Source organism: Bos grunniens, chromosome 7 (genome assembly GCF_055505025.1).
Source record: "Bos grunniens cultivar Pamir isolate PY7600 chromosome 7, Bosgru_T2T1.0, whole genome shotgun sequence".
Classification (NCBI taxonomy): Eukaryota; Metazoa; Chordata; class Mammalia; order Artiodactyla; family Bovidae; genus Bos; species Bos grunniens.
The window spans coordinates 59,822,926-59,848,190 of NC_141171.1; the positions used below are offsets into that span (position 1 = coordinate 59,822,926).

At 41.8% G+C, this 25,265-nt stretch overlaps 1 protein-coding gene across 4 annotated transcripts in view; it reads right to left on the reverse strand.

Moving 5' to 3' along the window:
• HTR4 (5-hydroxytryptamine receptor 4) overlaps window positions 1-25,265 on the reverse strand; it is a 197,454-nt gene that overhangs the window by 14,029 nt on the left and 158,160 nt on the right. For 2 of the 4 annotated variants that reach the window (XM_086412334.1, XM_086412332.1), the window contains one exon: window positions 19,904-21,676. The exons of the other annotated variants lie outside the window; for them this stretch is intronic. In XM_086412334.1, the coding sequence (XP_086268460.1) occupies window positions 21,586-21,676 (91 nt within the window). In that variant the 3' untranslated portion in view covers window positions 19,904-21,585. Of the gene's footprint in view, window positions 1-19,903; window positions 21,677-25,265 lie in introns of those variants that run through there. 4 annotated transcript variants of the gene reach the window in all.

Sequence of the window (25,265 nt, forward strand, 5' to 3'; positions counted from 1 at the left end):
CAAAACAATATTTAAAATTACATAATAGAAAATAAAATAAAGCTCTCAAACCATGTGAATCTTTGGCCTTCAGGTCAACAGCAATCAACGTCCAGAAGGACCTCTGCACAGGCTTCAGCCAACAACTGTGACATTTCCATGATATGTGATGTGTCCACTGGACTCAACGTGGCCCAATGAGGGCCGAAGAATAAGAAAAATCAAGGACCTTTTGTGGGAAGAAGTGAATGAACAGATGCAGGCATACTCACAACACAGACAGTGACAGACTTACAGAGTACGTTCAGAGCTATACAGGAACTGGTCTATTGCAGAAGAGCAGGAAAAAGCTGGAGACAGAGGAGCAGCCACTTTTAGTTGAAACAGAAAACAGCCACAGAAGTTGGGGGAAAAAAAAAATGCAGAGGTTAGTGTACAGGTGATCTTAGCCCAAGTGAACATTCTACTAGAATCAAAGTGCCTTTAGGGGAGGGTAAGGAAGGGAGCATAATTATTGCACAACACGGTTATACCACGCTGTACCTCTGAAAAGCACTTTAATAGCTAGAATCTCATTTGAGTCACAGAAATGCTTGGGAGGTTTACATTGTAGGTTTCTATCTTAATTAGCCAAGTCAGAAAACAGGCACCGGGAGGAAAGTTACCTGTCCGAGGGCACCCGGTAGTTAGCATCTGAGGCAGAAGCAAGGCCCAGTACCCTAAATTACCTGTTATGGTATTATGGCCAAGCTATGTACAGAAAGCCACCCTCTTTCCTTCCCCTTCCTCTTCCTCATCACTAGCCAGGCCTCGTCTTGTATTCCATACCTGAATCATCCCATGTAGTATTCCCATATACAACATCCCCATATATAATGTTGCACATAATACTCAAACCAACCTTGTGAAGTAGACACTATTAACTCTCATTTCCTAATGTGGAACCTGAGGCTTGGAAGCAGGATTGAATGTGACCAAAATAATCTGGTTAGTAAGAGAGATGGGGGGTTCAGTTCTATGATCTTTGAAAACAGTTCAAGGAGAAAGACTTAACCAAGAGAAGACTGAGAAAACACTGGAAGTCATGTTGATTGTTGTGTAATGTTGAGTAAAGTTAAAATGGTTTTGTGGGGGGAAAACCACAAGAGGGAAAACCCTGATCTGACCTCAAGGCCCTCTGACAAAACCACACACATTTAAAGCGAGCATCTTGATCACAGAGCCTCCCTTCTAAAGGCTAGAGCAATCTATTCCCCATCCCCATCCAGCTAGCCCCCAGTAGATTCTGGATCAGGCAAGGAATGAAGCTCCTCTTGAGCTCTGGGTCCCATTCCAAGAAAGAAAAGCCATGCATGGCTTTCTTATATTTCCCAGAGCTACCCTAATCCCTGCATTAGGAAACCCCATCCAAATATTCCTTCATACCTTCAGGGCCCCAGGTTCTAAAAGGCTCTCCTAGCTTTGCCCACTTCTTCCCTCAACAAGACATCAAATTTCACTTTTTCATGAGGCAAGAGACCAGGTGGAAAGCCGGGATCCTGGAGTCAGAATTGTTAAGGGCAAGCTGATTAAAACAATTCCCTTTCCCTTCTCCAGGGGATCTTCCCAACCCAGGGATCAAACACAGGTCTCCCGCATTGCAGGCAAATTCTTTACCAGCTGAGCCACAAGGGGAGCCCAAGAATATTGGAGTGGGTAGCCTAACCCTTCTCCAGCGGATCTTCCCGACCCAGGAACTGCACCAGGGTCTCCTGCATTACAAGCGGATTCTTTACCAACTGAGCTATCAGGGAAGCCCAAAATAATTCATCATAAGGATGAAAAAGCACAGACCATACCCTCTTTGCCCTTCTTCCCTCTTCTTTAGCTAACTTCCTATGGTATGTCCGTGCTGAGGAATCTTTGAAAATGTTGTTGGGTAGGGCCACTTGCTCCTTTCAGCCATCTCTGGCCATTTCAACATGATATTCCCTTTCCCTCTTTTATTTTTTATTTTTATTTTTTTTATTTTATTTTATTTTTAAACTTTACAATATTGATTGGTTCTGCCATATATAGAAATGAATCCACCACAGGCATACACGTGTTCCCCATCCTGAACCCTCCTCCCTCCTCCCTCCCCATACCATCCCTCTGGGTCGTCCCAGTGCACCAGCCCCAAGCATCCAGTATCATGCATCGAACCTGGACTGGCGACTCGTTTCATATATGATATTATACATATTTCAATGCCATTCTCCCAAATCATCTCACCCTCTCCCTCTCCCACAGAGTCCAAAAGACTGGAACTGGAGGAATCAACCTGCCTGACTTCAGGCTCTACTACAAAGCCACAGTCATCAAGACAGTATGGTACTGGCACAAAGACAGAAATATAGATCAATGGAACAAAATAGAAAGCCCAGAGATAAATCCACGCACATATGGACACCTTATCTTTGACAAAGGAGGCAAGAATATACAATGGATTAAAGACAATCTCTTTAACAAGTGGTGCTGGGAAAACTGGTCAACCGCTTGTAAAAGAATGAAACTAGACCACTTCCTAACACCTTTCCCTCTTTTAAACAAACATAGCCCTTTCTGCCTCTATAATTTACTTAACAATATAAACTGCCTGTGTGATAGCCCTTACTGTGTCTTGTTAAATACAGCTGTATATACACTTAGCGTGTTTCCAGATAAATTACAAGCCTCTTGTGGGAAGGAACTATGACTCATTCATCTAGTGGTGTTTACTTTATTGACCATTAGCCAAACAATGGTGGTTGAGAGTCAAATGTTCAGAATTCTAATCACAACTTCATTACTTAGAAGCCTCACAACCTCAGACCTCCCTATACCACGGTTTCCTCATCTGCCACAGAGATAAAAACAGTATCTCCCTCAGCTAGCTATGGTGAGACATGATCATATTGCTCATCGTGCCTGGCATGGTGCTCATGAACTATTAGCCAGTATTGTGCTGCTGCTGCTGCTAAGTCGCTTCAGTCATGTCCAACTCTCTGTGACCCCAGAGACGGCAGCCCACCAGGCTCCTCTGTCCCTGGGATTCTCCAGGCAAGAATACTGGAGTGGGTTGCCATGTCCTTCTCCAATGCATGAAAATGAAAAGTGAAAGTGAAGTCGCTCAGTTGTGTCCGACTCTTTGCGACCCCATGGACTGTAGCCTACCAGGCTCCTCCATCCATGGAATTTTCCAGGCAAGAGTACTGGAGTGGGTTGACATTTCCTTCTCCAGTATTGCACTAGTCAAATATTAACTACAAGATTTCACAGTGACATGGACCCACATCTTTTTTCTTCCTTCAATTGGTTCTCTCTGGCCCTTCATTAGCCTGATGACATGCTTTTAATATCCTTCACAATCAAGGCTCTCCTAAGGGTTGCCATAACAAATACTATGTCGATTCTATGAAAAGTTTCAATTTCAATAACTCATATATGGTATGAAAATTTAAGAAAGAAGCTCAGAAACTTTCAGTGAGCTATAAACCATCAGCCGAAGATTTAAATATCTGAGTGTCTGTTTGTATGATATGCTTTCCTGGAAATCAGACAATTAGTTCTTGGCTACTCAAACAGTAGGAGCCAGGATGTTTCTGAGTGCAAGAGGAGCTGAGACACTCCATGGCTCTGAGCTTCCACAGTTCAATAGTTTCCAGTATTTGTGTGGGGCTGAGATTACACATAGGATAATACAAACTACTATAAATAACTAATACTACAAATATATGTAAGACCTTAATAATTACTTAATTAAAAATTTAATTACTCTTACATAACTCTTACTCCTTTTAATTACTGTAATTACTCTTACATCCTTTTAAATGTGAGTAACAATATTGTTTTTCTTGGATATAACCCTTAACGAGTTCAATGAGCAAATTTTGGGAGTGCAATGTATAGGTAAGTTATAGACATGTCTGAAATAGTGAGCAATTCTAGGGGAAAAAAAACTTTCCTTATAAAAATCTCAGAAGAAGATATAACCTTACAAACACTTTTTTTGTGCTGCACTATACTTAAACATGGGGGATGAGATTAAAATTACACATTGCAGAAATGTTAAGATGAAATTTAAAATATTTGTATAAAATAAAAATTTAGATTTTCATAAATTTTATAAAATGTTTTAAAGACCTTATTCCCTATCACTTGTCCATGTCAGCCTTGCTGAATAGTTTTCCTGTGACCTCTGGCTGTTTGAATTTTTACTGGCTGGAGTGTTAATGTAAGATTTCTCCCAGCTGAATCTATGTTTTTATATACAACGATTTTCCCTTACATTTGTACTGTAGACCATGATCTTACAAAGCCTTTGACATCCATCATTTTACTTTTTACCCACCATGAACCCAAGAGGTTGGTATTGTGAAAGTATGAGCAGAAAAGAAATCACACATCCCTTCCCTTGCCCAGACAAGACATGTAGAAGACCATGCTAACTGATCAGCCTTACCTTTCTTAAATTCAGACATGTTTGGTCCAGGCAGAGCCTTGGCCTGGCAGCTTGGGACAGAGCTGGGGCAGGTCACAAAGCCAGGAAACAGCACTGTACAGGCTGCCTTGGCTACAGTTTGGATATGGATGTGACAGGCTGGGGATTGGTTGGTGGTTAGCCAACAGCCTGACAGCAGGTGTTAGATAAACTCATACCCCAAAAGACAATGTTTGGTGGCAGATAGAGGGAAGAGGTCAGACAGAGAGCTGGCATCCTAGATAATGGCTGGGAGTGCTTCGAACACCTGGATAGCTCCTGCCACCTGCTGTGACTAAGTACCTTGGCTTTCCCGATTAGCTCAATCCCTGTTACGCTTGGAGGAATTCTTTGCTACTAGACAGGGTCTTATCCACAAATACTGAGTTAATACCTTAAAATCATTTGCCATAAGCTCAGAGGAGAAGCCTGTATCTGGCCCGAGGTAGGGACCCACAGCAGTATCCTCCCTGGGAAGGGAGGTCATATCATCCTCTTCCTTAGACTGAGGGCTTTATGTCTCCTGGACAACAGTTGAGGACCAAGTCTCAAGGCTGTTTTTAAGCAAAGCTTAATGCCATAACCAAAGACAGCTTCCCCTAGCATGGCAAATCCCTACAAAGTGTACTTTTATATATTCTGCCCTATACATCAGGGACAACGATGAAATTTCTTAAGGGTAATTTTCATTATTTTTGCAGTAACAATATCAGGAAACACAACTTTACATACTGCCCAACAACAGTGTGTGTTTTTAATCTACTGCCTTAGAAACATCTGACCTGAAGTTGTTCTAAGCTAAAGCTGATTGGAAATGACTGGCACTCCTTCCATAAGCTAACTTTGAAATATCACCTATTTTTATAGTCATTAACTCACTCTGAGGCTCCACTACTAACGATCTTAACAACTTGCTGTGACATCACTCTGAGGGCACACTTTGCTCAAATCAAGTTTAGCCAAAGCCAAATAAAATATAGTTCTGATGTGACTACATCAGCCCTGCTGTCAAAAATGTCCTGGCTCCTTACCTCACTCTTCCCTGTGCTAGGGACCTCTGCTTGTCCCTAGTGGGAGGCTAAGTTCTGGCACATTCTGAAGCCACCTCTGCCCTTGATAGGAACTATTAGATGGGATCTGGTTGCTGTTGATGAATTTCACTCTCTGTAGCATTAACAATGAGGTCCTGCAGGGGGGTTGTGTTTGTTTGGTCAGGGCTTTTTCCATTAGGTTTGGTCATCAGCAGTTGGCTGGTTACAAATGCAGCCCTAAGATTGGAAGGCTGGAATCCAATTATCCCAGCTTCCTGTCTGCTGAGCCCTGCCAGGGAAGAACACAGTCATGTTTGCCTGCCTTGTCAGGCTCCCAAGACTCAAAGTATATCATTTGCAGAAAACTAATAAACAACAGACCCTCAGATGTTTTGATGGAAAGGCAACATGGTGAGGAAAGAGGATGCACTGGTCCAGAACACAAAATCTAACGTGATTCCATATTTTGCCTCTTTCTGGCTCAGTGTCTCTCCTTTCATTTCTTTGCGCTTTCATTTCTCATTTATTAGAGTAAGATCACAGCACCAACCACTGGGCTGTTGGAAGATTTTAATGAGATGTTGTATGTGAAAGAGCTTTGAAAACTATAATACTGCTGCTGCTGCTGCTGATGATAATAACAAAGTTAGCTGACATTTACTGAGAGCCTATCATGAAAGGGCACCCTCAGTTTAGTTCAGTTCAGTCACTCAGTTGTGTCTGACTCTTTGCAACTCCATGGATTGCAGCACGCCAGGCCTCCTTGTCCATCACCAACTCCCAGAGTTTACTCAAACTCATGCCTATTGAGTCGGTGACGCCATCCAACCATCTCATCCTCTGTTGTCCCCTTCTTCTCCCACCTTCAATCTTTCCCAGCATCAGGGTCTTTTCAAATGAGTCAGCTCTTCACATCAGGAGGCCAAAGTATTGGAGTTTCAGCTTTAACATCAGTCCTTCCAATGAATATTCAGGACTGGTTTCCTTTAGGATCAGTCTATCAGTTCAGTTCAGTTCAGTTCAGTCACTCAGTCATGTCTAACTCTTTGCAACCCCATGAATCGCAGCACGCCAGGCCTCCCTGTCCATCACCAACTCCCGGAGTTCACCCAAACTCACGTCTATCAAGTCGGTGATGCCATGACTATGGATTTTCCAGTAGTCATGTATGGATGTGAGAGTTGGACTGTGAAGAAAGCTGAGTGCTGAAGAATTGATGCTTTTGAACTGTGGTGTTGGAGAAGACTCTTGAGAGTCCCTTGGACTGCAAGGAGATCCAACCAGTCCATTCTAAAGGAGATCAGTCCTGGGTGTTCATTGGAAGGACTGATGCTAAAGCTGAAACTCCAGTAATTTGGCCACCTCATGCGAAGAGTTGACTTATTGGAAAGGGCACCCTAGTGGGTATTTAATAGACACCATTTCATTTAATACCTACAAAAATCTTTTGAAAAATTGATGATGGTGGTAATAATGATGTTAATAATAATAGCTAACATTTCTTAAGTGTTTACCATATACTGGCCTCCAGTGTCAGCATTTTATAGATGTTACATCATGTTAAATAGGTACTTATTATCATCTCTAATTGACACATGTATAGTCAAAGTTATGGTTTTTCCAGTAGTCATGTATGAATGTGTGAGTTGGACCATAAAGAAGGCTGAGTGCCAAAGAATTGATGCTTTTGAACTGTGGTGTTGGAGGATTCTTGAGAGTTCCTTGGACTACAAGGAGATCAAACCAGTCCATCCTAAAGGAAATCAGTCCTGAATATTCACTGGAAAGCCTAATGCTAAAGCTGAAACTCTAATACTTTGGCCACCTGATGCAAAGAGCCAACTCATTAGAAAAGACCCTGAAGCTGGGAAAGATTGAGGGCAGGAGGAGAAGGGGATGACAGAGGATGAGATGGTTGGATGGCATCACCAACTCGATGGACACGAGTTTGATATAGCTCTGGGAGATGGTGAAGGACAGGGGAGCCTGGCATGCTGCAGTCCATGGGGCCGCAAAGAGTTGGACATGGCTGAGCGACTGAACCACAACAAACTGACACATATGAGAAAAACTGGATACGTCAGTTGGGTGATCTGCTCAAGATTAAGCTGGTGGAAAGAGGCCACAGGATCCAAACATAGGCATTCTGATTCAACAGGAGTTGGCAAACTTTTTCTATAAAGGGCTTGATGTAAGAATTTTAGGTTTGGGGACCACATGCCATTTCTGTTGCATATTCTTCCTTTTTGTTTTTTTCTAAGAGGGAAGTCTATTTAGTTCTTGTTATTGTTGAGTTTTCACACCCCTTTACCAATGTAAAATCATTCTTATCTTAAGAGTTACACAGAAATAGGCCTATGGCTGGACGTGGCCCACCATAACTTGATGACCTTTGCTCTAGAGATAATTTCAATTTTACAGATAAGGAAACTAATGCTCAAATACTCAAGTACTTAAGTCATTGAAATCAGGATTCTAATTCATTTTTATTGGCTTTCATAAAGTGTGTTAACCCACACTCTATTGCTTTCACTGCTAAGTCACTTCAGTTGTGTCCGACTCTGTGCTACCCCATAGATGGCAGCCTACCAGGCTTCCCCGTCCCTAGGATTCTCCAGGCAAGAACACTGGAGTGGGTTGCCATTTCCTTCTCCAATGCATGAAAGTGAAAAGTGAAAGTGAAGTCGCTCAGTCATGTCCGACTCTTAGCAACCCCATGGACTGCAGCCTAACAGGCTCCTCCGCCCATGGGATTTTCCAGGCAAGAGTACTGGAGTGGGGTGCCATTGCCTTCTCCAATTGCTTTCACATATGCTGTTAAAGTGTAAGATATTATCGCTGAGTTAGGGACACTATACTCATCCCAGTCAATTTCCAAAAAGAACAGGCTTTTCCCTATTTGAACAAATTCCCTGTATCTTGTCTTGGGGACAAGAAAACAGTCTGAGGTTTAGCAGACCCAATGCTGTGTACAATGCCTGACACAGAGTAGGCATGCCATAAATCTCTATTGAGTGAAAGATTTCTGATTAGATTCAGCAATTAACCAAGATCTCAACCATTTGCTCAATTCTCTAGACCTTGTGTTTGAGTCTGTAAATGAAGGCAATGACATATTCTTTGGTCTAGCTCATAGGAAATCTATAACAATTTATGGGATCATTTCCATAGAACTATTTGGCAGAAAAATAGTATGTAAAGAAATATGATCTTCACAATGAATTGTTCTATTGACAACAATGGCACTTGAAGACTCTATTTATGACTTTGAGATACATACATCAATAGCTAGAAATAGGACAATAAGGATGAGTCTGTGACTTCATCAAGTTAATACTGTCGTATCCACCAATACAGTCTTATAACAAAGCAGCGATTTTTATTTTAACCTTGGGTTCTCACTTCAAGGAACAAGTGAACTTCTTGGAAATGTATTCAAAATTCTTTCCAGATTTCTAAGGGAAAGGCTATAGAATTTGTCAGACTCTCAAAAGAGTTTTATTATACCCTGTTAGAACTACAATAAAATTGATGCAGTGTAGTTTCCACCTGATGAGGAAAAGGGAAAGATAGAACCTGCCAGTGCATAGTGATCAGTGCTAGGTTTTCCAGATGTCCCTGACAGTATGATGCTTTGTTATACTCTCAAGATACCCACTTAGGGTCCTACAGCAGCTCCCCAGTTCCCCTCTAGCACAGGTGTCTGGGTCTGGAATCCATCCAGAAGATTAATCAACCATCCATGCTGGGTGAGTGACCAACACTCAGGGAAACCAGCAGGGTAAAAACAGCTACAAAATGCAGCAGCAGGGTCTCTTCCATTTTTACCTTTGCCCCTGAGATCAGGGCCACAGAGGGTGTCATAACAAGCCTGAAGCTCTTTTTCTCCCCCCATTGCTAGAACTTAGCTAGCACTTAGTACTGGATTAGTAATAATAATACTACTTTGCATTTGTTGTCCATTCCTATATATTTTAGATAGAATATTGTGTCTTAATTAACCTCACCAAACATCACTTTTTGCCTGGCTTTCTAGTTTTTGTAACTGTATCTTTCCCTGACTACTAATATTATAGCCATTAAAGGCCCATGCCCCCACCCCCAAAAAATAGACTTATTTCTCTCTCCTCCAGCAGCACAAAAACCTTTGCCCAGTGAATAAATAAAGTTTGGTATCTGTGAGGTGGGCTACGGAATCTGTTTCATGAGAAATTTGGGACCCAGAAGGGAAGTGGCTTGCCAGAAGTCACCCAGCTGGTGACTCACAGTGGGATCAGAATTCATGCTTTTTTTTTTTTTTTTTCCATATAGGCTATCACAAGTGAAACCATCAGTTACAAAGGAAGGTTTAAATAGAAAATAAATGCCAGGAAATTAGAAAATAAACAGAGACTGCTCCCCACTGAGAGGGCTTCTATTAGATGAGACAGAATTCTGGAATGACTTTGGCATTTTACTTTTATAACTCAATGTTTCCGGAAGGCTCTGCATTGAGATGAGGAGATGCACTAATAAGAGTAACCCTGATAAAACCACTCTTTCCTGGTTCCTTCCATTGACTCACATCCCCTTGACCAACTGCCCACTCTCTGGCCAGCTGGTACAAAAGGTTCACTAGAAATGGTGCCTTGGCTCAGTCATCCAGGGGCTTTTCACTGGAAATTATGAATCCCTGGCTTGACTTCCCTTTCACAAAGCCTTAGTAACGGATGACTCACAGTCTTCTCCATGGCAAGTTCCTGAGGATGATAAAGAGAGATTGCTATAAGGCTTCAGAGAATGAATATGGGGTATGGGGTGGGGGGTGGTTCTGTGTTCTGGCCAAGAATTTCATCATCAAGCAATGGCGTATGGGCCCCCATTTGGACCCGGTTGACAAGAAGACCATACCCTAATGATTACCATGCTAATTCAGGGGACCAATGCTGGAATGAAATAATATAATCCTTCAATGACATTCAGTACTGAGAAAGATTCAACTGAAATTGAATTATGTGATCTCCACCAAGTATTCTAAAAACACGGATAATGTCTGAGCTTTTATCGAAGGCTCTAGACCAATTTAAAAGACTATCCATCCAGGCTACCAAGATATCCAGACATATTATAAAACGTCTTCTAATTTTGGAAGGAGTGCCTCTTTAAAGTTTGATGACATTGTTTCTACACAGGCAAAAAAACAGAGTGTGAACTCTGAACTCTTAGGATAGACACCTCTACACTTGTATCCTGGTTTTGCTCATTTATTACTTGTATAACCTAGGTTCAGAAACTTAGTCACCCTCAGCCTCATTTCACTTATCCATAAAATGGATTATTATATAAAATGACAATGAAAATAATAATAAAATACCAATTATCTGCCTGGTGGTATTATAATTGCTATCATATACAAATTTAATTTAAATTATATAACCTCATAAGTCAGGTAGCATTAACACTTCTATTTTACTCATGAAGAAACTGAGACTCAGAGAAGTTAATTAACTTGCCCAAGGCAACTTAGCTGGCAACTTGAGAAAGAGTCAATATAGTCAATACTATTTTTGAGAATTAAATGATACAATACATGTAAAGCCTCAAAGTAGTATTGACATATCTTAGGTGCTCAATAAAGTTGTGTCCCTTTACCATCTTAAAAGGTAAAGTGCAGCTACTGCTTAGGAAACTCATGAACTGGAGAAAATGAAGAGACATTTTAGGCTTTCCATAATAAGACACTGAATCAACTCAACTCTGTTTCTTGCCTACGCACATCATATAAATCTTCTCTGATTCTGTAACCAAATATCTTACCATCTCCAGCTTCCCCTGAATAGTGTTCACAGCCTGCCCTTTTCTGGATTAGACACCTGGCGTAGAAATAACCACTGCTTGCCACTTTCACCACTTCCCCATCCCTGGTTTCTCAATTTCCTTTCCATATGTCTCTAAACGCAGCTTCAGAATTTCAAATGTCATAGAATCAGAGCACTAATAGTAACAGGTACACTTCAGTGAGTGTGTATGCCAGGGACTATGCTCCTCTGTTTGTGAACTTTAACCCACTGAATCTCACAACAACACTCTACAGGATGGGCTATGATTATCCCTCCACTAAGAAGAAACAGTGATGTCAAAGTGACGCACAGTCAGTAACTGGAGAAGTCTGAACCTAAACCCATGTCTATCTAATGACAAAGCCCAAGCTCTTAACCATGAAATGCTTCTCAATTTGTATATGCAAAACTGAAGGCAGAGAGAGGCAGGGATATGTGGAGAGTCATACAGTAAGTTAGGATGCTGGGGGAAAAGGACACATTTCCTGACATCTCTTGAGCATGCTGTATCATACCCTAGCCTGGGCAACTCCTACATCCTTGGCCTGGACCATCCAACATTCACTCCATTCTCTGTGCTGTGTCAATAACGCCATTACAGGTGAAACGGTAGCCAATACTCTCTAGGATTATACAATGTCAAGTAACTCACACATCAGTCTGATTCACCACCATGTTCTATAAATACAAAACTTTATTTAAGCTTAAGTTCTTTTTCGACAGGCAGACATGAACCAAAAAAGGGGGGGGAAAGCTTGGCATAAACCATGGAAATAATGGTATTTTAAAACTCTAATCTTTTGCTACTTGCAATAAATATGATAAAATCTTGATTTTATTCAAAATGGTCACAGGAAAATTTTCTTCTTATCAGAAAGCTGCAGCTACTGCAGTGGATGGAGAATTAAATAGCAGAGGAGCAGTGAGATTTGAGGGTTGAAAGAGCTAAGCAGGATGTGCAGTGCAGATGCTATAAACAAAAACAAGTTCTTCCAAATAAGTAAATTCAATGAATTTATTGAAAAGCTTCAGTGCATAAAAACCTGTGTTGGGCACAAGAAAAAGGCAAAAAAATGATGATTGATAAGAATTGGCTCTTGTCCTCAAGGAGCACAAAATCTGAGCTCTGGAAGGGCTCAGTATTTTGCCCTAGAGAATTCCATGGACAGTCCATTGGAGTAGTCCTTTGGAGGTTTTGATCTGAGAAATGGCATGCTCAAAATTGTGTTTATAGCCTAACTCCCCAGGCCAGGAATCATTAACGAACCATGAGGGCTTCCCTGGTGGCTCAGATGGTAAAGGGTCTGCCTGCAATGCGGGAGACCCAGGTTTGATCCCTGGGTATGGAAGATCCCCTGGAGAAGGAAATGGCAACCCACTCCAGTACTCTTGCCTGGGAAATCCCATGGACAGAGGAGCCCGGTGGGTTACTGTCCATGGATTCAGAAAGAGTAGGACACAACTGAGCACCTAACAATACAAACCACACTGAAAAGCACAGGAAAAAGTTTTAGGAGAACAAATAAAGTGCTTCAGGGACTGAAATAGATTAAAAAACCTCACACTGTCTTGGAGGCTGGAAGAGACTTCAGGTAGAAGGTGGTATTTGAGATAGACCATATAAGAGATGCTAGGAGATGTATGCCCAAGGGAAAGAATGGAGGAATCAGTAAACTGAGGATGAAAATGTGAAGAGCATGTTAGGGAAACACAGAGCAGATGGCTTGCTTTGTAGGGATATAATTATGTATAAAGAGAAATAACTGGAGGCAAAACTCTGGTAGATGTAGAAAATTATGGGCAGCCCAGATTTGGTTAACAATGAGGAGTCCTTTGGGCTTCCCTTGTGGCTTAGCTGGTAAAGAATCCGCCCGCAATGCAGGAGACCTGGGTTCGATCCCTGGGTCAGGAAGATCCCCTGGAGAAGGGAAAGGCTACCCACTCCAGTATTTTGCCCTAGAGAATTCCATGGACAGTCCATTGAAGGAGTCCTTTGGAGGTTTTGATCTGAGAAATGGCATGCTCAAAATTGTGTTTATAGCCTAACTCCCCAGGCCAGAAGGTGACAGCATCAGTTGTAGAAGGATGATGTCAAGTAGGATGTAGATTTTAAAAACTGCATGAGAAAAAATTTACTGATTACATAACCAATTTCAATTTCCATTTATTTCTGATGAAATGAATAGTTTTATAGGAAATCACTTCCTGGCTAGATAATAATTGGGTTTTTTACTTCCAAGAGACCTAAGAGAAGCAGAAGATATTAAGAAGAGGTGGCAATAATACACAGAAGAACTGTACAAAAAAGAGCTTCACGACCCAGATAATCACAATGGTGTGATCACTCACCTAGAGCCAGACATTCTGGAATGTGAAGTCAAATGGGCCTTAGAAAGCATCACTACAAACAAAGCTAGTGGAGGTGATGGAACTCCACTGGAGCTATTTCAAATCCTGAAAGATGATGCTGTGAAAGTGCTGCACTCAATATGCCAGCAAATTTGGAAAACTCAGCAGTGGCCACAGGACTGGAAAAGGTCAGTTTTCATTCCAATACCAAAGAAAGGCAATGCCAAAGAATGCTCAAACTACTGCACAGTTGCACTCATCTCACACGCTAGTAAAGTAATGCTCAAAATTCTCCAAGCCAGGCTTCAGCAATACATGAACCGTGAACTTCCAGATGTTCAAGCTGGTTTTAGAAAGGCAGAGGAACCAGAGATCAAATTGCCAACACCCGCTGGATCATCGAAAAAGCAAGAGAGTTCCAGAAAAACATCTATTTCTGCTTTATTGACTATGCCAAAGCCTTTGACTGTGTGGATCACAATAAACTGTGGAAAATTCTTCAAGAGATGGGAATACCAGAACACCTGACCTGCCTCTTGAGAAACCTGTATGCAGGTTAGGAAGCAACAGTTAGAACTGGACATGGAACAACAGACTGGTTCCAAATAGGAAAAGGAGTATGTCAAGGTTGTATACTGTCACCCTGCTTATTTAACTTCTATGCAGAGTACATCATGAGAAACGCTGGGCTGGAAGAAGCACAATCTGGGATCAAGATTGCCAGGAGAAATATCAATAACTTCAGATATGCAGATGACACCACTCTTATGGCAGAAAGTGAAGAAGAACTAAAAAGCCTCTTAATGAAAGTGAAAGAGGAAAGTGAAAAGTTGGCCTAAAGCTCAACATTCGGAAAACTAAGATCATGGCATCTGGTCCCATCACTTCATGGCAAATAGATGGGGAAACAGTCGAAACAGTGTCAGACTTTACTTTTTTGGGTTCCAAAATCACTGCAGATGGTAACTGGAGCCATGAAATTAAAAGATGCTTATTCCTTGGAAGGAAAGTTATGACCAACCTAGACAGCATATTCAAAAGCAGAGATATTACTTTGCCAATAAAGGTCTGTCTAGTCAAGGCTATGGTTTTTCCAGTGGTCATGTATGAATGTGAGAGTTGGACTGTGAAGAAAGCTGAGTGCCGAAGAATTGATGCTGTTGAACTGTCGTGCTGGAGAAGACTCTTGAGAGACCCTTGGACTGCAAGGAGATCCAACCAGTCCATCCTAAAGGAGATCAGTCCTGAGTGTTCATTGGAAGGACTGATGCTGAAGCTGAAACTCCAATCCTTTGGCCGCCTCATGCGAAGAGTTGACTCATGGAAAAGACTCTGATGCTAAAAGGAGAAGGGGACGACAGAGGATGAGATGGTTGGAAGGAATCACCGACTCGATGGACGTGAGTTTGAGTAAACTCTGGTAGTTGGTGATGGACAGGGAGGCCTGGTGTGCTGCGGTTCATGGGGTTGCAAAGAGTCAGACACAACTGAGCAACTGAACTGAACTGAACTTCCAGTTATGTGCTATTTGGGATTAGCACGGCTTCCCTGGTGGCTCAGATAGTAAAGAATCTTCCTGCAATGCGGGAGACCCAGGTTCAATCCATGGGTCAGGAAGATTCCCTAGAGAAGAGATTCTTGCCTAGAGAATCCCATAGCTAGAGGAGCCTGGCAGGCTACAGTCCATGGGGTTACAAAGAGTCAGACAGGACTGCGTGACTCACACTTTCACTTTCACTGGAATTAGCATATGTAAAATAAATGAAGGATCGTTACAAATGTAAGCAACACTTCATGGAGAAATAAGGGAGACAAGAGGAAAAAGACAAGAAGAGGATTATCTGTGTTAAGGATGGTTCTTGTTGCTAAAGAGAACAGGTATCAGGTGGATCAAGTCCCCTCAGCTAGTGACACTGGGGAGAAAGGCTACACTTGGCAGGGTCAGGGTTCCATTTCCCCATTTCTGGATCCAAATAATCTCTTTGTTCTTGGGGAAATTCCAGGTTAACTTCTATGTGATGGAAAAATGATACCTACCTGGTAGAGTTTCAGTTAAAATACTTCCCATAAAGCCTGGCCCATAGTAACTAACTGATGAATGGTAACTAAAATGTCCTTGTTATTGTCAGTTTTTACTTACTTCTGTGATCCCATCTCCAACCACTTTCCCCACATTTACTCAGTGCCATGTACACTTACCAGGCTCATTATTGCTTCAGATTCTTTGCCGTTGCAGTTTCCTTTGCCTGACATAATATTCCCCCAGATTAACACACGCAGACTCCTTCCTCTTCAATATTCTTTTCCCAGGTCATAGGGGGCTGATCTCTTGATGTTTTCTGAATACCTCAAACAATGTCCACACCCCTGCTTCATCTCATTTTTTTTTTTTTTTTTTTGCTCTTCATAGCACTTGTGTGTATATAAACTTGTCTCATTCATGTTTTATATGACTCCTTTCTTATTTCCTGGCTCCCAATGAGGGAATCTCATCAGTATTATTTTTTAATGGATCTTTGACAACAGGCCCTAGCACATGAAGTGAAGTGAAGAAAAATCGCTCAGTCTGACTCTTTACGACCCCATGGACTGTAGCTCACCACATTAGATCAGATCAGATCAGTCACTCAGTCGTGTCCGACTCTTTGTGACCCCATGAATCGCAGCACACCAGGCCTCCCTGTCCATCACCAACTCCCGGAGTTCACTCAGACTCACGTCCATCGAGTCAGTGATGCCATCCAGCCATCTCATCCTCTGTCGTCCCCTTCTCCTCCTGCCCCCAATCCCTCCCAGCATCAGAGTCTTTCCCAATGAGTCAACTCTTCGCATGAGGTGGCCAAAGTACTGGAGTTTCAGCTTTAGCATCATTCCTTCCAAAGAAATCCCAGGGCTGATCTCCTTCAGAATGGACTGGTTGGATCTCCTTGCAGTCCAAGGGACTCTCAAGAGTCTTCTCCAACACCACAGTTCAAAAGCATCAATTCTTCGGCGCTCAGCCTTCTTCATAGTCCAACTCTCACATCCATACATGACCACAGGAAAAACCATAGCCTTGACTAGACGAACCTTTGTTGGCAAAGTAATCTCTCTGCTTTTGAATATGCTATCTAGGTTGGTCATAACTTTCCTTCCAAGGAGTAAGCGTCTTTTAATTTCATGGCTGCAGTCACCATCTGTAGTGATTTTGGAGCCCAGAAAAATAAAGTCTGACACTGTTTCCACTGTTTCCCCATCTATTTCCCATGAGGTGATGGGACCGGATAGTAGATGTTTAAAATATGTTTCTCTGACTATTGACAGAAACTATGTAACACACAGAAACTACCCAGAACACGGCGACTATTAAATCAATGTTAGTTCCCACCCCCGTGCATGGGTCCAGAGAATGGCTGCTCCAAAGTGAAGAAAGACAAGATGAAAGGAAACCAAAAGAGGGTAGATTTGTCCAAGGTTAGGTCAGCCCAGGTTTTGAGGTCTAGTTCTCTGCCTTGACACAGCAGATGCTTCACAGGAGGTGAAGGCTCAGGTGGTCATTCTAGATGGATGTTTCAGGAGATGAGGCTTTTTCTTTATGGAGGAAGAGGTTCTGTAAATAAGTGGACAAGTGTGATTCTGAGGAAAATCATCAGGAAAAATGGCTTGCAGGAATCTTACAAATGCTTTAGAAAAATAAAGAAGGAAGGAAAAGCCACGCACCATCACAGACTTTCAGTGGAGAGTGACTTTTCCAGCTGCTTAAGGTTTTTAGATGTCAAGAAATCTCCTTCCAGCGATGGATCATAATGAGTAGAGATGAGGGAACCCAGATATACCTGTTCTCCATCCTACTTGAACCTACTGCAATGGAGTTCCAGGTAAATCTTGTGTATGAAGAAAGAGCTTTGATTTGAAAACCTAATTCTTGCCCACCCGCTGCATGTCATATGTGAGATGATGGTGGCCCAAGGATTAAACAGAAGAACTGGGTGAGCACACTGCCCCCGCCTGCTGATGGGGGTCTTTCCATCACCCCATTCTCAGAAGACCTGGGACTTGAATTTCACTGACATGTATTCTGGGCCTCAAATTCCAGGAACTCCAGAATCCTGAGTTGTTTATGACACAAAAAGAGGAGGCACATGATTAGCAACCTCAATTCAAGACCAGTGAGTATATAGTACAAGCGCCATGCTGACTTGAATGACGCCTATGTCGTATGCCCTGAGAGTGGCTGGGCTGAAGCCTTCCCTATGCCCTTCCTGGGATGACCCATGTAAGAGAGAGATGTCTAGTACTTGAGGCTGACAAAGGTAACAGGAAGACAGGCAAAATCACATTATTTAGGAGTCCTGAGCTTCTGTCTTTACCTTGAAGAGAGCCTGATGCTGGAGACAGAAAATTCTCCAGCATCAAACACCCAAAGCTTCTGAGGGGTGAGTTGGGCTATGAGATAACAGAGAAGCTGCAGAGAACTGAGGCACAGGATTGACTTTGGCATTTTATTGTATAGTCAAAATTCTCCTAATAGTTTTAAGACATTAGATTTCCCTCCATATATAATTTCTATAACATGTAAAGAATGCACAAATATAAACATATGTATTTTATTAATGTTTATCAATAAATAGAATTTATCAATAAAGAAAACAAGGCTCCTGTTTTTCCTAGAACACATTCTTGGGACCTGTGTCAAAAAGTGGATTGCATCATAAAGCCAAGGGTATAGAAACAAATTAGAATCAGGGGTCCTAGTACTTCAAAACTTTAGCTTCAAATAAATCATATGTATAACTAACAATTTCATAAAACCAAAATATAACCATCATTAAAACTTGCAAGCCTTTGAAGATATATATTTAAATCCCATGTTGTGTATAATGGGCACACATGTACTTTATATGTTCATTACACAAGGGGATTTAGTTTGCTAGAAAATTCATGAGTGGCCCCACTTGTAATTCTGCTTTATTAAAAATGTAAACAAAATGAAGGTGCTATCTAGACAACACTAAGTGACAATTAACAATAATTTACATAAACTATCAGATTTTTTAAAATCTCAAATTATTTGCTTCAGTATCTCAATAGACTCTATATAACTATTAGCTTATCATTCATGATCTAATTCATGTTGGAGGGTTCTTTTCATATATATATATAGAGAGAGAGAGAGAGAGAGAATTAACAAGGTGGGGACAATTTCGATGACCCAAGTCTTTGTCTAAATAAATGTTTTCATGGCAAAAAGGTATTTGAATTTATTCCATGTGACTTTGAGGTTACATGAAAAATTAGGCTCATTATCACAAAATGTAGACTGTAGTCCTCATCTCTCTCTACCTACCTCTTTACTTTGAGAACAACAAAATCCCTTCAAATGAGAGTGTTTGTAATGTACAAATTTGCAGTGTTGGTGTGTTTTGGGTAGCTTAGAATAATCAAATGCAGAGGGGGTAAATTTGGGAGAATGGACTCCCCAAAAGATGATCCCTTGGTATTGTTTTTCAGTATAGGAAGCTCACTCTCTAAACTGGTCCACTTTTTAGTGAAGAAATTCTTAGCCTTTGACTACCCAGGAGCACTCAAAGTAATTCAAAGTCATAGTAAACAAAATGGCATTTTATGATTTACAGAACATCTTCACAAAAATTATCTAATTTATCTCCACAACAGCTTCATGAAGTAGGCAGGAGAGATTCTTTCTGAGGCCGGAGAGGTCCAGTTACTAGTTCACAGTCACACAGTAAGTCACAGCAATTGATTCAGGGCCCTTGAAGCTTCTCTTCTCCCTCATCCTTACTGCACATTCATGGAAGCTGTGGACAATGTGGGCAGCAGCCCAACAGATATAGTGTGAGTCTCACTGCCAGGATCAGGGCCTTGCAGTTCAAAACTTTGCTGATCTCTCCTTTGTATTAGAGGAGGATCATCCTCATAAAGGTGGTTGTCTCCTAAGCTCCAATCTTGTTAATGGCACAGGGACAGTGACTCAAAAAAGCACAGGCAGTTGGTCCATCCAGAGTCAATATACAAGACAGGACTTAGATAAACTTTCTTCATATATGATGAGAATAGGTCCCCAGACGAATCTGCTCCCGTTGATCAGTGACAACCCCAGGCTACACCAGGAGCATTTCAGCATGGTGCATCTTTCTCAACAACATTTGGGAGTTCCAAGTCACATTTCTCATTAGAGTCTTTTCCCGTTCCCTAACAAGTGATTTTCTCCACAAAAAAATTGTAAGCCTTAGCAGGACTCAGAATTTTTCTTTTCTTTTTCTTTTTTTTTTTTTGGCATTTGGATTGTCTGACGGCAATCTTTTCTTTCTCATTCCAAAGTCTCTTCCAGGCTGGTGCAATTCCAGAAATAAAGTAAACATCAGTGGAAATGACATCTGACTTCTTAAACAGCAGGAACAAGGACAGTATGATGAAGTCCTGAGATGCTATCAAACCACGGCCAAGACCAAAGTGGAAACCTCACAGGGCTCTGGGATGTGGCAGTGTTTACTTCCCTGGGACCTTCACTCTGGGACATGTGCAAGAGCTGTGAACTTGGTTTTGAATGAAAGACATCCAGGTTTATCTGAAGGGCAAAGCTGGCAAAGTCAAAAGTCTAGAAGGCCCAGATGAAGTGGCTATGAAGTGGCTAGTTCCTTTGAAACAAAGTCAAAAGGCAGGCAGGTCACACCTTTTCGAGGTAGCTGATGGCTATAGCAGCATCCTGTTGTCATAGAAACAGAAAGGAATCTTAGAGATCCCCTGGTCCAAACTTCAGTTGATAGATGAAGAAAGTAAGGTACAGGGAAGGAAGGGCATGGGTCACGATCTCACATCATGTTAGAAGTGGAGCCAGGGCTGGAATCCAGGTCCTCTGGCTTTGAGTGAAGTGCTATTTTTCCACCCTGAGCACTGCTTGGTCCTGCTCCTCCACCTGGGGAAACTGCAGTGAGTGACAAGTCTTGGCAGCGTGAGCCTCCAACAGTTCTCTCCTTTGGGAGCAGCAAGGTCAGATTCAAGGGTTATAAATTGGTACCATGGACTTTGCCACAACCTCATGGGAAAGATTCCAAAATCTTTCAATAAACACGATGATGCCGCTGGTCCTGCCCAAGGCTCTCGAGGAAATTATTTGTTCTAGGAAAGTGAGCATCTCAGAGCAGGAGGGCTTGAGGTCATGGCACTGGTTGGGAGCTGTCTGTCTTCTGCTTCCCTCCGAGGTTGCTGCAGACATGGTTTTCCTCTGAAAGATCGTTGCCCTGTTTCTTCCATGGTGAATAAATGGAGCATGTCCTGAAGAGAAGGACTGACAAGGACATAAGGAAGAGCAAGTAGAAGTCTGTGATGGACACGGGAGGACGCACAGTTGGACCCAGACTCTGGGTGGAAAGTGTATTAGTGTCTGGCACAGAGCAGGACAGAGATGAGCCAGTGAGCAGTCTGAACATGGCTGTGACAGACACGAACAAGCAAGAGATGAGTGCTTTTGGAACAGAACTCTGACCAAGGCAGGCGCAGGGAGGATATATTTTGGCAGTGATGTGAGCAGGCACAGCAAAGAAGGAATATTTGGAAACGTCTATGATTGAGATAGGACACAATGAGCGATCCTGTTTGGAACATGAGCAAGACAAACCAGGCATAGTAAGGGTATAAACTGGGGACAACAGAGACTATGAGGCCAGAAAGAGGGAGTGCTAGGAGATAAAAAGATCCCTTCCAGGGGGATCTCTGGCGAAGAACCTCCCAGTGAACAAGGGGACCACCCTGTCCCCTGCCACCTGCTGGAATCCTGGAAGAAAAGCTCGACGAGCACAGGGTGCCTGCACCAACAGACGGAATGCTGGGTGAAGAGAACACCGGGTGCAGTCATGCACAAGCAGCAGTTTAGGACCTGGCCCTCTCTCGGAGGGATGGCTGTCTTCAGGGTCACTGCCCCAGGGGCCTAAGTGTCACTGGGCTGTGCAGCCACCAAAGGAGAACTTGCTGGGGGGTGGGACTGACTCTCCCATTGGCCACCACATTCCACTGCATCCCTAGAGAGGGGAGAAGATCACAGAACCTCAGAGTTGGAATGGACAGAGAGTCTGGTGCAAAAACCCACCCACTGCAGGAAAGCCCCTGTGCCATGCAGACAGGTGGTTGTTTGGCCCCTGCTTAGAAATCTCCACTGACTCACCAGGCCATAGTATTTTTGATCAGCTTTAGTTATTGGAAATAGCTTATTAATATTCTGCCAAAATGAGCCTTCCTACAGCTTCTATCCAGTGGAACTACTATGCCCTCCAGGCCCACTCAAAATTCTTCTCTCTGCTAATTATATCCTCCAAGTTTTCTCTTCTCCAGGCTACACATTTCCATTTTCTTTAATAGTTCATTATATATTATGGTTTCCAGATGATTGCCCATAATGGTCACTGTCCTCTAAACACAATCCTTATTAAAATTATCTCTTATGGAATACAGAACCAGGAAAGAGCCCAAATCTACATAGTGAATCTAATTTATGTCACAAACTTTTCATCATCAATTTAGTTTACTTCTATGGATGTGATTAAGTTCATTTCCGACAATGATAATATTCTATTGGCTACGTGTTCAGTTAATTGCCAGGTTTTATCTTTTTTCATACAAATAGCTGTCAATTCCTGTGGTTCTTTACTACACTGGTGCAATTTTTATTTATATGTATATTTATTTATTTACTCATTCACTTATTTTGCCAAAATATAAGATATTACATTTGTCTCAGTTTAATTTCATTTTATTGATTTGGTATCATTTTAGTCAATTGAAATCATTCTAAATCATAACAATTTCAACATTCAAGATAGGATTATTTAGCACTGACTCAAGTCAGACTTTAAGGCTTCTACAAGCACATAAGAAGATCAGCTATTCGGGACAGGGGGACACATGTACACCCGTGGCTGATTCATTTCAACGTATGGCAAAATCCACCACAATATTTTAAAGTAATTAGCCTCCAATTATAATAAATAAATTAATTTTTAAAAACATGAAAAAAGAAGATCAGATAACTATTGCTACCTAGATCTTTCAGTTTAGTATCATTTGCCTTTTAGATCTTCAATTTTCAGTCAAGAGAAAAAAAAACTATTGATCAAACAGGGATAAACCAGAACCTATGGTACCCCAACACAGACTAGCCTCCCAGCAAATGGGTAATCATCAGTGTGCCTGAGAATGGACCCACCCATGGAAGGCTTTGTGCAATGCCTTGCTGAAATGTCCTGTCAAGCAGTAAGTCTGTCCTAATAGACAATGAAATGAGTTGACATCAATTTTTTGTTGTTGTTGTTTTAATGAAACAACACTGACTCTTGCATACATACCATTTGTGTAATAACTGTTTTCGATTTTTGGTAAGGTCTATTTCAAGTTGTGAGGCTACAGTTTCTGGAGTCTACTTTATTCTTTCTTTAAGAACTAGGGCAATATTTACTGATCTCCAGGCTGCTATAAAACCCTGAGTCCACAAAAGAGCACCAGTCAGAGGTCTCATCAACCAGTTCCTTTAATCCCCTGAGAAATATTAATAATACATCTTGGCTCAGAGACAGTTAAAAGCTTTCCATAAATCTCAGGCAGCAACTTTCTCCCTGTGATGTTCTCTTCTTTCCAGTTGGAAGACTATTCTTACTGAAGCAGAATATGTAAGATTTCTTCCCTAAATAATGAGAGCTAACTATTTTTGGGTTTTCTACTTGCTCTGAACATAGCTATTGATTCATCCTTAGTTATATTTTCCTTCGTTGAGATTTTTCACGTGCCATTTTCAAGCATGAGCTCCCTAGAAAAACTCAAAATGCAACCTCATGTCTTTACATACCCCTTGTATTTTCCTCTGTTTTTATTCACTGAACATATCTATTAAAAGAATGACTGAATAGAAAGGAAGAAAGAAAAGGAGAGAAGGAAAGAAGAAGGGGAGAGAGGAAGGAGGGAAAGGAGGAGAAAGAGGAGAAGGAAAGGTTTCTCATTTCTCACTGGCCAAATTCCCTTTGTATCATACTTTTTATTATCATTAGCAACAATAAAAACAATCACTCATTAGGGTAGCGCCTGTGTGTCAGGGCCTGGGATAAGTGTGTTATGTGCATTAATTAGTATAGTTTAAACCCACTTAACAGACAAGGAAACTGAGTTTCAGAGTTAAATAATTTGCCCAAATTTATTCAGTTAATAAGTAAATCAGACCTTAAAAATTCTGGTCAGTTTTGATTCCAAAATCTGGACCCTGAATTGTCCTGATACACTGTCACTCGTCATCTTAGGAACCATTACTGCTAAGTTCAGTATTCAGGTTCTGTGTCCCCAGCATTTCCATGTCCCGTTATGATGGACTCTAGGGCAAAAGGCATATGTACATGGGTGTATATTACATCTACTCCTCCTATGGGAAGCCTACAGTATGATGTGTCTTCTTCTTTTACTGAAACACAGTGTGACTGGGACACTAGCATGGAACTCTTTCCTCTTGCCCACTAAAGGAGCATCTTTGCCAAGAGGTGCACATATTTTCTGTGATGCAGAACCAGGGAGACTAGGTGGAAAAAGGAAAAGAAAGTGTGAAGTCAGGATAGCAGAGAAAGTAGAGGAAGGGGTTAAGTGAGTAAACACAACAAAGAATGAGCAGAGGGGATGGAAGACAGAGCAGGAAGACCTGGGATAAACAGAACCACTGAGTTGGGTGTGTGGAAGGCTCCAGAGCAGTTGCAGAGCTTGGGAGGAGGTTCTTTGAGAAGTATCTCCAAGAGGTTACACTGGTTCTCTCATATAATCCTTCCAGATAGTCAACTAATGATTGAGACTTCTGCAGAATTGCTGGTACCACTCCTTTTTATCCAGACAATATCAATATAGCTCTTGTCGAGGAGAGAAGAAAGGAAAATATCCCAGTCTCCTAACTCCATGGAGAACTCACAACCAACTCCCTCTCAGCAGGAGAAAAGGAGACCTGAGAATAACGATGGGGTGATCTTGCATCCTGGTTGGCCTGTCAGTCTCAGTTGACACTATTGTATGAATCACAATTAACAGTTTAATGTCTTCTTTTTAGGTCTTCGTTCAAGATACAGAATCATGGTGCAGTGTGCTGTGCCCCAAGAGATATTGTTCCCACATCTGTCCATAGAATTTTCCAAGCAAGAATATTGAGGTGGGTTGTCATTTCCTACTTCAGGGGATCTTGCCAATCCAGGGATTGAACCCACATCTCCTGCATCTCCTGCATAGGCAGGTGAATTCTTTACCACTGAGCCACTGGAAAGCCTCATACAATGGGAACATGACTTTAACATTCAGTGAGTACCTTTTGCTTTCAACTGCAAGGCCACCCTATTAACTAAGCAATGCAAACAGTAAACCAGGAGACAGGAACCTGGACTCTGATGTCTTTTTAGCCTTCGATCATGGCATGCCTCTGATGACTGAGTCCCTTTCCTGTACCTCATTTTCCTCATGCGTTAAACCAGAGAGATAATCTATGAGATCCTTTGCAGCTTTGACATTCTGGTTCTATGAGTAGCAGAGATGGTGGGTGACAGATACAGACCTTCTGACTGGGCACCAGCTGTGTGTGGGACTGTTCTCCAAAGCTGT